Source organism: Sinocyclocheilus anshuiensis, unplaced genomic scaffold (genome assembly GCF_001515605.1).
Source record: "Sinocyclocheilus anshuiensis isolate Anshui unplaced genomic scaffold, SAMN03320099.WGS_v1.1 scaffold80, whole genome shotgun sequence".
Classification (NCBI taxonomy): Eukaryota; Metazoa; Chordata; class Actinopteri; order Cypriniformes; family Cyprinidae; genus Sinocyclocheilus; species Sinocyclocheilus anshuiensis.
The window spans coordinates 355,788-369,353 of NW_015554102.1; the positions used below are offsets into that span (position 1 = coordinate 355,788).

Consider the following 13,566-nt stretch of genomic DNA (forward strand, 5'->3'; position numbering starts at 1 on the left):
CCGAATAGAATGGCGGGTGGAGGGGCCCTTCTCCTTCTCACGTCTCTGCAGGAATACAGAAGTGAAATTTAATGATCCAATTTGGGTCATCTTGCTGGCAGACCGGAGGGTTGTTGAGCTGAAGATTAAACTCATGCTTTAGAGGCTGTTTGTCTTTTGCTTTTTCTCACACTGATGTTTCGCCCTGAAAATGTATGCCCTCTGCATTAGTAACGTTCCCCTCATTTTTTTCCCCCCATGTGGAAGTGCTGCTGTGTGGGCTTCTAAGCAGCTTTCCATTTCCCTAGCAATATAGCACATTTGTCATTAAGATTCACCGGAGTGACTTGTTAAGAGTCTGATTGAGAATGTTTATCTGCGTGAAGGAGAAACATCGCTCAGAGAAATGGCAATGTCAGCTCCAGAATTTACTTTTAAGTTTCTACTTTGAAAAGGAAATTTCAGCCTTTGCAACAATTCAACCCTGTCATAATCCCCCCACCCCCCTTTTTTTGGAGCGTCACACCAGGAATAAGAGAGCTCAGATGTAGCGCTGCCTTCCAAGTCCTCCTGGGAAGTTGCTACTGACGGGTTCGTAATTCTGATTTTATGTGCATACAGGGGATTTTGGATGTAATAACATGTTGAGCAATGTCTCTCTCGCTAGCTTTCTGACAGAAAGTAGCTTTAGTACCAGTACAACATATTGAAGAGGAAAATATGCATAATGATCAAAGAATTATTTCCTTCTTGTGTTCCCACAAAGAATGATGGGAAATGTAGAGCATTACCTTCATTAATATTATAAATATAATATCATAAATACTAATTACGATCAATATAAAAAAATGTTTCAGTCTCAGATTCTTTACTTTTCACGCCCCTGACTCTGTTGGTCAGGGCTCAAAAAATCTTACTGCCACAGGCACCAATTCATTTCCAAGACTACTCTAGTTGTTCATGATTATGCCATTAATAATTTAAAATCAATTTACAGACACCACCATTTGTATGTCAGACACAAATCTTTGGATTTTAGCAATTTAAACTATTACTGCACACTACAAGTCTCCAAAAAGACGGAAATAATTGTCCTGAATTTTGCAGCACACTGAATGATCTTTCTTCATCAGAGAACTCTACATTAACTACATAAATTGCCCTGACTTTTAACATTTTAAAAAGCCTTGAAATCTGAAGGCTTATAGGCCTTACAGACAAAGACAGATAGATAGACATTTGTATTTAGTTACTATGTTTCATCATATTAACATAATAACTTTTGAAGACCAAGGTAAAAGAACTCTTCATTTCCCAGAATCAATTACCTGAGCTGAATTTCTTTGCATTGCAATTTCAGTGAATTCCTGTGTTCGTGTGCACTTAGCCGGCATATACCTGACATGACTTTCATTCAATCTGCAGCATTCTGTCAGTGCCATATGGAACATGTAAGGACACGCCAAAGCTCAGAAAAAAGCTGTTGACTGCATGACATCAGCACTGCATACCCATGAGGTTCCTCAGCAGAGTCTGTTTTGTTATCACTAACAGCATTTAGCAAGTTTCCTCGCAGAACGACAGATGCACAGGGAGTGAAGAGAGACTGAAATATGACGTGAGGAGTAAAAAGTGTTTTGTAAAAGATCTTCTCCATGCAGACAGATGTCCTGCCAAGTGGATTCAACACTCTGAGCTTAGTTCCTTTCCCCATGTTGAGACAGATAATGGGGCCTAATTTCCTTTTAGATCAACCCTCCTCAATTTGCTCTTATTTTAATTCGAGTTTCGCTCATCGAATTGCTGTATATGGATACGGGTGCACAGAGAAGTCATATACATATCAGACCCCTTAAATACAGCTTCACAATTAGCGCCACCTCTTTTCTCCTTTTCTTTGCAATCCTCGTATCTTTTCTGAACACTTATCCTCTCTCTTTGGGTTCTTCTGTGTCTCTTCTCGGTCCGCCCCTTCTCTTGAAGCTATAACACCAGCTCATTCCGTCAGATGCCTTGCAACAATGCTCCACTAAATCTATCAGGAGGAAGAAGATAAGTCTCGCCTAATTCCCATTAAAGCAGCACTTTCATTCTCACCTTCCTCCTCCTCTATTCTCCCTTCCACATTTCCTACACTATCATCTCTCTCACTTTCTATTTTGGTGTCCAAAGCTCTCTTTTTTTTCTGCGCTGTCTTTAGATTTCTCGCTTTCTCTGTCTGAGTGTTGTGAGTGGAGAAGGGTTCAGAGAGTTGCTGTAGTATAAAATGACTAATATAAAGAATATTTACAAGGTGCTTTATTACATCAAAGAAGCAAAGAAGAGTTTATATGTAAAGCTATACTTGTCAGGGTCAGTAAAATTTCTTTCTTTCTTTAAAAAAATTGCTACTTTTATTCAGCAAGTACACAGCAAATTGATCAAAAGTGAGAGTATCTTTACAATGTTACAAAAGATTTCTATTTCAAATAAATGTTGTTAATTTAAATATCTTATTCATACTGGATTTAAAAAAATATATATATATAAAGTTTGCAAAAAAACATGTTTTTGACATGGATAAAAAGAACTGTTTCTTGAGCAGCAAATCAGCACATTAGAATGATTTCTGAAGGATTATGTGACACTGAAGACTGTAGTAATGGCTGATGAAAAATCATTCACAACATTACTGTTCTACTGCAAGATATTTTGAAGAATGTGTGTAAACAAACAGTTGATTGACCACATTGATTTTCACAGTATTTTTTGTCCATATGGAAGTCAGTGGGGTCCATCAACTGTTTGGTTACACACATTCGTCAAAAATATTTTCTTTTGTGTTCAACAGAAGAAAGAAACCGATTTGATCTTGATTTTAGCAATGATTATTTTAGCAATGATAGTTGGACAAAAGTGTTTAAAAAAATATTGTTTAAGTCCAATTTAAATCAAAATTTTCAAACACATTTAGAGATCTGACATCTGACATGTTACCAACAGCACAGAGCTTCAGTGACCTTTTTACTCACTGTCGATTAATTTGCATCAATTTAATCACTGTCAGTTTGAAAGCCCCTTTAACAAAAAACCACTAAACATTCTCTTACTGCACACTACTGTTTTGGATCTAAATTAGAGTTTAATGCATCTAATAGCAATGATAGTTGGACAAAAGTGTTTAAAAAAAATATTGTTTAAGTCCAATCAAAATTTTCAAACACATTTAGAGATCTGACATCTGACATGTTACCAACAGCACAGAGCTTCAGTGACCTTTTTACTCACTGTCGATTAATTTGCATCAATTTAATCACTGTCAGTTTGAAAGCCCCTTTAACAAATAACCACTAAACATTCTCTTACTGCACACTACTGTTTTGGATCTAAATTAGAGTTTAATGCATCTAATAAAACACTCTCGGTTTCTTATAAAAATGAGATTAACACAAACACATTCACACTGCCATTACCCAAAGGTCTAAATATCTGCAAATCAACAACAGCAGTTTCTTGTGATAAGTGGTGAGCAGGTGCACATGATGAGCGGCGTGACTCTAAACACAGTTCTACGCAAACAGCAGCTCTTTTTGATCTTCGTCGAAATTTCTCAAACACGCAAAGCAGGTGTTAAAGAGTTTTAATCTTTCCCACAGAGCAGGCCTCCTCATGGGTTCACATTGCCTCAGCTGGTGATGACTCAAATCTCATCATTACGCTTTCTAAACAATCACCGTCCGAATTTTGTTTTGTGCTGTTTGGTGTGACAACACGCTAATGAGCAAACTGAGAATGAAATGATAAATAAGTGTTTGTGTAATGAGAGGAGAGCGGCTCTTTGTATAGTGGTTGTGTGAATCTGGGGAGGGAAGAACGAACGAAGTCACTCATTAGTTGCCCTCTATAATGAGAATTCGCTTAAAAAAAAAAACGATTTCACCCAAATGTGAATACTTCGTCATCACTGACTTACCCACTGGTCGTTTCAAATCTATATGACCTTTTTTCTTCTGTAGAAAACAACAACAAAGTAAGTTACACGGATGTAGATTGCCAAAGTTCTCCCTCGACTGTTCAACAATATTATCGATGAGGGCGCCACTCTCTCAGTGTGGGCTGCCAGCGTTATGTCCCAATCTGGAAAGGCAAAGGCAATGTCTGTGAATACGACACTTATCGTCCGATCCGCCTGCTCTGCCACGCCATGAAGATATTTGAGCGTGCAACTGATGCCAGTCTCTGGGAGATTGTCTCCATCAGTCCCAATCAGTGTGGATTTGATGCGATCCACACCATCAGTATGCTGCTGGAGAGGCACCAGGAAAAGAACCAATGGTACACATGACCTTTCTTGACCTTGAGAAGGCATTCGATCGCTTGCCCCTGGACCTCATCTGGCATTCCCTCCACTCTCACAGCACCCCCCGAACCAACTCCTCTACACCAACACCACCAGAGTTGTCCGACGCCCCACTGGCCTGTCCGAACGATTCCAAATCACCTGCAGCGTACACCAGGGATCTGTCCTCTCCCCGCTCCTGTTTATCCTTTGACACGGTGGATATTCAGGCATCTCAACCCTGGTCCCTTCTATTCGCCGATAATATCTTCCAAGCTGACGAAACCCATTGTGGGCTTGAACGTCAAGTGCAAGACTGGAGCGAGTGGCTGGACATGCACGGATTGTGCCTCAACATCAAGAAGTCTGAGAACATGGGAGTGCGGGCCCCAGACTGATGGGACGATCAGAGTTAGAAGGCAGCCACTGAACAAGATCACCAAATTCAAATATCTCGGTTCGCTCTTTAGGAGCGACAGCGACTCCGTCTGCGATGCCTGTGCCAACACGGGTTGGTTCAAATGGCGACAAGTTACGGGCATTCTCTGTGACCACCAAATGCTTATAGCACTCAAGGGCAAGATCTACAAAACCGCTGTATGCCCAGTCGCAATGTGGGGTTCTGCGTCCTGGCCAGCAACCACCAAGCACGTGCAGACCCTCCACGGTATGGAGATGAAGATGCTTCACTGGTCCTTCAAGCCTCATGCAACTCGACCGCGTTACAAACGAAGATGTCTGAAGGCGCATGGGTGTGGCGCCCATAGTCAACAAGATGCGCAAAGCCCAACTCCGTTCCCATCAGAAGTAGCGATGATACAGTGGTGAAAATGGCCTACCATCTACCGATGGCCGAAGAAGCGGTGGCTCGATCATCAGGTGGAGAACATTGTGCACAGTTAATATAACCCTGACAATGCCCTGGACCGAGCCAAGTGGTGAAAGGCGTGCAAATAAGCGGATCCTGCACCAACGCGGGACACATGCACTCTAAAAAAAAAAGGTTCTTCAGCGGTTCTTTGGAGTGGTTAAGGTGCTATATAGCACCACTACCGTATAAAGAACCTGTTAAGCACCTGTATGGTTCTTCAGCGGTTCTTTGGAGTTGATGAGGTGCTATATAGCACCACTACCATAAAACCTGTAAGCCCCTGTATAGTTCTTTAAAGGTTCTTTAACTCTCTCTTAGTCTCTTAGTTTAGTTGGGGAAAGGGTTAAAACAACATTAAAATACAGTCTATTTCTTGAAGATATAATTTTTTTTTGCCCCCAAGGCCCCCATAAGGAAATATTCCAGGGCCCCCACATGAGACCTTTGACCTCAGAAAAAAAGGACCTCTCCACAAACAGCAACACCAACTTCACACAATACTAACCAGTTAGACTTTATTTCTGGAGTATCCATATTAGGAACTACAGTCTATTTGATTAAGTTAGCAATTTTGCGACTTTGGCGCTTAAAGGGTTAATGTAATAACAGTACAATATGTAATAAAAAGTATTTTTTTCCCCATCTCCCATAGTTACTTAAAAAAAAAAAAAATTTTTTTACCAAGATGACAGTCATGGCAACTTGATATTCTACGTTTAGCCATTTATTTAAAATAATTATTAAAGGGGTCATATGATGCTGCTAAAAAGAACATTATTTTGTGTATTTGGTGTAATGAAATGTGTTTAAATCTTCCCAAAATCGTGACGTAGACATGTGGGGGCGTGTTAGAACAAGCCGTTTTAGGTAGGCGTGGTTGACTCTTAACTTTTATAAAGAATATCTCTTTGGATTTGAGACTTTAGTCTTTGCAACTTTACAGATCTTCTTTATGCATCAAGAGCTTGTAACACTCCAAAGAGAAAGGAAAAATTTAAATCGCATCATATGACCCCTTTAAGGACATCAATTCAATTCAAAGAGGAAAAAAAGCCATACTAACTGTTGCCTTCTTTTGTCAACTTCAGTTCTAGAGACACCTAATTTTTTACACTTTATAAGACCTATGAAAATTCATGAAACACATTCATATTGAGTGAAAGTATTAATGTTTTGCAATGTGGGTGAAAATGTGCCATAAAAATAGAAATCTTGTATGCTCTGCTCATGAATTATGAAAGCATCTTCCTTAGCAGTGAAATGAAACTCCCAGTCTGCTCCGATTATTGAAAAATGAGACAAACAGGGTCTCTCAGCATTAGCACATGACTAGCTCAGAGAAGAGATGAATACAATTGAGAATAAACATGGTAAATATTTGCTGGGGAAATCAGAGCAGATGTTTGTCCAGTGTACCAGATACTCCTTTATTATGGATCTCACAACCTGCGACAAGTCCTGCTGTTACACAATGAATTCTGCGGCTGTTCTTTGATTCTTTAAAGGGATAGTTCACCCAAAAATGAAATTCACCATCATTTACCGACTGTCATGTTGTTCCAAAACCAAAATTTTTTTTTACCTGTAGAACACAAAAAGTCTTATATACAGAAGAATGTCCAAGCTGCTCTTTTCTATATAATGAAAGTGAATGATGAAAATGCTTTTTTTCAAAGCATTTTTTATTTTTATTTTTAAGCAATATTTTTTAAGACATTACGTTTAGTTGACCAAAACAAAAAGATACAGTATGGTTTCAGAAGACTTCAAGTAAGTTATATGGGCTACTTTATGGTAATTTTTAAGCTTGACAGTACCTGTCCTCCATTCACTTTCACTGTATGCAATATAAAAGCTCAGACATTCTCCGATGTTGTTCCATGGAAGAAAGTCAATGAGTAAATGGTGACAGAACTTACTTTTTGGCTGAAAATTCTAAGAAGAACATTTGCCTGTGCTTACAAAGAGTCTGCAAGGCTATTTATTTAATAAATGAGAAGAGAAAATGTCACAGTGGCAGAAAGGATTCTGTTTCACTTTTCTCCACTTGTTATTTGTTGTGTATTCTTTAAACACTTTATTGTCATAGAGTACATAATGTGCAACTATTTGCCAAAAGTCAGTTCGTGATTTATTTTAAGATCATTGTTTTTATTCTGTTTTCTGCATATAAAAAGTGTGCCAAAAAGTCAACATTGTCTCAGCTGGGAATAGAATTCATTTAAAGTCAATATTGCATTTAACAACACACATAACTGTTTCACCTCTACAGAGTTATACACAATTTTAAATGCTGTGGGAGGCTTAAAGATAGTTCACCCCAAAAATTAAGATTTTGTTATCATGTACTTGCTCTCATGTCATTCTAAACCTGTATGGCTGACGATAGAAGATATTTTGAAGAATGCTGGCAACCAAACCATTTCATTCCTACTGACATACATTGCATTTTTGTTCATACTATGGAAGTCAATAGGAACCAAAACAGTTTGGGTACTGACATTCTTCAAAATATCTTCTTTTGTGTTCCACAGAAAAACAGTCAGTCATACAGATCTCAAACAACATGAGGGTGAGTAAATAATGATAGAATTGTCATATTTGGGTTGACTATTCCTTTTAATATGGCTTTTATGATGCCAACTGAAGGATTACCCAAAGTGAACATTTAAAAAATAAGGCCAGTTTAACATTAGCATTTTAAACTAAAATGTTAAAATAATTTATAATCAAAATATTTAAAGATTATACATTTTGGTGCACAATTGCTTGCAAAAATACAAAAGCAGAAGCACGTCTTATACAATCAGTTTAGGTGAAAGCATCAGTTAAATGGCTGAAATGTAAATCACGTCATGGTCATAAATACTGAGAGAAACTCCAGGAGTCAGTCACAAGGGGGCGCTCTGAAGCCTACATGCCACAGAGGAAGACAGGCAGGCGAGACAGAAGAGGCAAAGGAAGGAGAGGCTAAAGGAGGGTGACGCTTCTGGCAAGACAGAGGTGTCACCTTGTCATACAATATTTAACCGAACACCTGTGAGATGATATCACATTAACAAAACACTCTAGTCAGCCATTTACTCTTTAGTATTCTCACAAGATCGGAAGGCGGCGCAGACCCTCTGCCTTCATACTTCACTCGCCTACCAGCCTTTTTAATTGCAGCGCTCAAGCTCGTTTAAAATTCCAAATGAAAACACGCTTGGAAGAGAGGAATAAAAAAATCGTGGGTTAACAAATAAGGCATTAACCCGCACCTAATTAGTATGGGAATTCGGTGGGGGAATTTTCAGAGTTAAATCACTCATAACTCAAGCACCATTAAGCCACATTAGTGCATTTTTGCTTTGATATCTCTATTCAGAGAACATTAGCGCTATCTTCACAAACCGTTGCTTAGTTAAGCACCGTAATTAGATTAATGGTGGCGGCAGTCATAGCGCCCGGAGCACCCTACCTTCCGGATGCCTTCTTTCGATTCCTCCACGTTGTTTTCGGCTCCTCCAGTCCGGTTGATCATCCTCCACATCTGCGAGTACATCGGGTCCCTCTCGAAAGGGTTCATGCCTTTACTGCGGACCTGGTCGTAGACGGCCGAGTCCAGAACCGTGCCGTACGGCAAGTCTGTCTGCTTAGCCAAATCCTGCAGAGACCTGGAGGGGAACATTGAAACATATTACAATCAGAAATTTTGAGAAACAACATTATTGGGTTGATGCCTGGGGGCGTAATAATTTAACAATTAAAACATTATTTGCAAAATCTACAATGTGGATGCATGAATACCCACATTACAGCTTAATAGTACCAGTGCAAGTGAGTATAAATCCATCCATCAGCTTTGTTGCGCAGACGCTCACCCACTTATATTATGTCGAATACTGTTTATTCAGCAATTTGTGTTAATATCTTACATCTAATTAAAAGTTAGCCAACCAAGGGACAGTAATTCCCCGCAGTAATATTTATATTAAGCAAATAATTGGAAAACACAATAAAGATGAAGGCTTCTCTGTTTCCCCTCACGCCGTGATCAAAATATTGCAGTTCATCAAAGCGTTTCATTAAGTCTCGCTTCATTTAGAAAACTGATAATGATACAAATTAGTGCTTTCGTAATGTGTTAATATTCAACATGATTAACTCTATAATAATATTTCTATACATTTGAGCATCATGTCAATGACAGCAGAAAGCATGGGTTGGTGCCACTGAGATTCCAGCAGATAGTTGGACTGACCTCTAATTTATCAAATATTATTACATCAGACAGCTGTCGTCTTCTTCTAGTACTTAACTCCGCTAGCACCCTTTGAAGGTTTAATGAACTTGCCCACAAATGTTAATCTTTTATTGCTCCCAATTAATCTTGGCACTTAATCCCCGCCCCTCCCTAAGAATTGTGGTTATGTGTCGGGTGTCGTTTGCATGGAGAATTGCCATAAAAATGACCCGTGAGAACCATGTAGTACTATAAAACACCACTGAAGGACTACTGAAAAACGTTGGTCCGTTCAGTGAAATTTTGCTTTCAATGCTAATGTAAGTCCTTTGTCTTTGTGTTCTACTCTGTGGGTGACTGTGCACCTAATATAGAAGCACTAAAAGCAGTTTTCTCTCCCGTGTCGACATATTTCTTATTAAAATAGAAAGTTTAAAGTTTTTGAAGTAGCTAACAGGCTTTTGTTGTCACAATCATAAATGATGATTTGCAACTTGTTATAGTCAGCCACCTCTACATACTACACAATCTTTTTAAACTTCTAAATTCTGTTAAGAATAACAAATCATAAGACACAGATAATACAGTTTAGAGAATGGTATATTAAATACTACTATTACTACTAATAATAATATTAATACATGTTTTTAATGAATAATAATAATAATAAGCTTTAAGGTAGTGCTTATAATATAATAGATTTGTAATATAATATATATATATATATACTACCATTTAAACGTTTGGGGTCAGTAAGAATTTATTTTTTAAGAAATGAATAATTTTATTCCGGATGCATTCAACTGATCAAAAGTAACAGTAAAGACATTTACAATGTAACAAAAATTCTCTTTCAAATTAATGCTTATCTTTTATATTCTTTTCTACTTTGTTGATCAAAGAATTTTGACAAAAAAAAAAAAAAATCAAACAACAACTATTTTTAATATTGACAATAAGAAGAAATGTTTCTCGAGCAGCAAATCGGCATATTAGAATGATTTTTGAAGGATTATGTGACATTTTGCATTCTAGAGAAAATCTGGAGAAAATCTGTGTAGTGCAGGATGAGTCTTCAATATTTTACATGTGTTTTCCTGAAAGAGAAAAACTGCATATTTTAAAAGCATCCATCTACGTTTATGAGTACACTAGCATATAGATGTCCTCACAGTTAAAAACCATGCACTAAAAGCCAGAAAATGAGGTCTTCAAACAGGGTCAGGGTTGAACAAGTAGACTGACTGTTGTAGATTTGCCCTAGGTTGCAATATTTATAGATTCAGTTGACTGCAGTTAAATCCATCTCGGTAATTTTTAATACTAGCGGAACATTTGCAATGCGGCAATGTGTTCTTGTTACTGCAAAATTCAGTTAGCCTCAAGAATAGCAATCTATCTGTGTATATGCTTTTTCACACCCTTTATAGGTGACCATCTGGCGGCATTCAAATGCTATGGCCGCTTAGATGATCTCTTTGCTTTGCCCAGGAAAACTGTTATCTATGGCACAGAGTGACTGTGACTAGCCAGACCGCAGGCAAACTGGCATGGCTAGCAAACTGAGAGCGCAGAAATTTTTTTAAAAATCTCGAGAAGCCTGTAGCCTGGCCCTCCTTCACCTTCACAGATGGATGCATCTCACAACCATGTTGAAAACCGACACGTATGGAGCCGCATTGAACAATCTGTTTCTTAAACCATTTTTTTTTTTTTTTTACTTCTAAACCGATTTAACAATATGCATGAATATTCAAACACGCTTCCTCACAAGGGCACATTGTAATGCATATTTAAACATTAAGGCTGCAGTACAGTCTTTAGTACTTTTCTCTGTTAAAAAGGCAAACTGGATGGCATTTTCATGCTGTTTTGGGATAAAAGTGAACATCAGTGATGTGTTCCTTTTTTTTGCTAAGCTGTATTACATCCAGCAAATCAGTGGCACGGTCTTGCAAATCATTCAAAACAATAGCAATCAGCACAAACAACATCCATCTGAAGTGTTTTTCCTCATTCACAAGATGATAAATCCTTTCTCTAAACATCTACAGCTGAATCCGAGCCATCACTGTGCCAGCATGTGCAAAAGTAAAACAAAACGAGAAAAAAAAATCAGTTTCCACAGTTGCGGGCATTGATTCGTGCTTTTGATACTTACCTCAGAATTCAGACGCGCTGAAAAAGTTTCACACAAATGCATTCGATATCAAATAAGTACAAAGCGTTCGTCTGAATTCCTCGAGGACCAGCCAGATGAATAAAACGAGTGAATGTATAGATTTTGTGTTTACTGGTTAAGAGCTATGTGGGGTAAGTGAGAGTTGTTGATAAGTTGACATCGCCCTGATTTAATTAACACTGGGTTAGGATCAGTAAAGTCGATAAAAAGAGACTGATGAACTAACGCTACTCCTTTTGGTCCCCTATCTTTCTGGCTTAAAATTCTCACAGCAACAAAAGAATATGATACAAAACAAACTGCACCAACTTTAAATCTATTAAGTACTGAATCTCCTCTCAAGAAAACAACTATGTAATTGTGAGCTCACCCCAACACCCAGTTGGTCTCATAGATCTTTCAGCTCATCCTGACTGAATTGTGTATTTTAAATACAACAGACCCCTGGGTGCGGAGTTTAGGCTGTAATTATTTCTGTAATGACCCTGCCATCGTCTACACATTAAAAGATAATACATTTAAATTTATGGAAATCCTAATTAGGTGCATAGAGCTAGAATCAAGCGATCTAAGCACAAGCTCATTAATGATAATCTAATGCAAAGAAAAATAAACAAACTGAGATCTCGGAAAAAATAAATACTAAATACTCAAATTTTCCCTAGTAACGCCACCTCCCCAAATCGCCTACATGGTTATATGATGGAGACGAGGATCGTTACAAGCACAATTAACTCTATCACTGCTAGTCATCGCTGAATTTGATTAACCACATGTGAGACATTAGAAATCACAGAGTACATGTTATTACAAAATACAGTTCACTCTGTGCCTGCTGGCCACTAGCGAGTCTGATTAGTCTAATTACTGCACTTGATTAGTGACATCTCATAGTGGGCTGAGTCAAGGCAGTGACTGGAAAGGATTATGATAGTTTATCTTTTTTTTTTATTTTTTTTAAATAAAGCAAATGTAAGAATAACTTTGTATATTGTTAGCAAAATTTAAAGATGAACACTTGAACTTAGGTTTGCTTGATTATCCATACATGCTTTTTTTTAAATGTTAAAATGTGAGTATGAAATATGATGTATTAGGGTTTTGAGGAATGTTTATTTGTACACCTCTCCATCATTGTATTTTATGTTTTGCCCCCACAACAAAAACTACAGATATTTGATCATTAAACTAAGCATATAAATAACATCTTAGACATTATTGGGAAAGAAGTTGTCTTTGTTGTCTTTTTGTCCATATAAAGTTTTTTGACTACTGTTAAATATGACAGGTTTTACAGGGTTACAATTAAAATGAATTAACTGATTGATATAGCTAGTTTAAAAAAAAAAAGATAAAAACAATACTCAACACACTCAAACCACCACCACCTCAAACTAATAGATGTAATTTCAGTCTTTTTCAAATGTTCAGAAGTTATACTCTCATATAACATTCAGAATTTGTTGTTTTTTGATGCTTGACAAGATTCGTCAGCAATTATACATCCACCCGTCACATAAAAAAAATGTTTTTTTTTCCCTAGTATTTATAGAAATGACATATTCCTGACTTCTGAAAGCTAACAATAGAAGGCCATGATCTTCATAACGTGAAGAGCAGCAGCCATTCTGGTTTAAAATGTACCACCTCATCACTAATTAAATGTATAAAAAAAAAATACACTTCAAAAATCACCGTTTCAAAATGGAAAAAGCAGCGTTTTCATCTCTGTGCACTCAACCAGGCGGTTAAATGAATCACTGGTGCAGAGACGTCTGACGTCATTCTCACTAGAAAGATAGATCTAATTTGTGCCACAGGAAATTAAAACAGGGAGTTTGCATGCCCCCAGGAGATCTTCTACACACACACGCACAATGTCAGGTTCACAACTCGCTTCTGGGTAGTAGAAATTTTAGTAAGTAATAGTAAATGGTAAGGTAGGTAGGTACACACACACACACACACACACACACACACACACACACATA

The 13,566-nt window shown here is 37.7% G+C and overlaps 1 protein-coding gene across 1 annotated transcript in view; it reads right to left on the reverse strand.

The window, feature by feature from the left end:
• The window catches only part of grid2 (glutamate receptor, ionotropic, delta 2), a 415,852-nt gene that overhangs the window by 32,276 nt on the left and 370,010 nt on the right, over positions 1 to 13,566 (reverse strand). Inside the window, exon 13 of the mRNA XM_016461892.1 lies at positions 8,629 to 8,824. Within this exon, the coding sequence (XP_016317378.1) occupies positions 8,629 to 8,824 (196 nt within the window). The remainder of the gene's footprint in view (positions 1 to 8,628; positions 8,825 to 13,566) is intronic.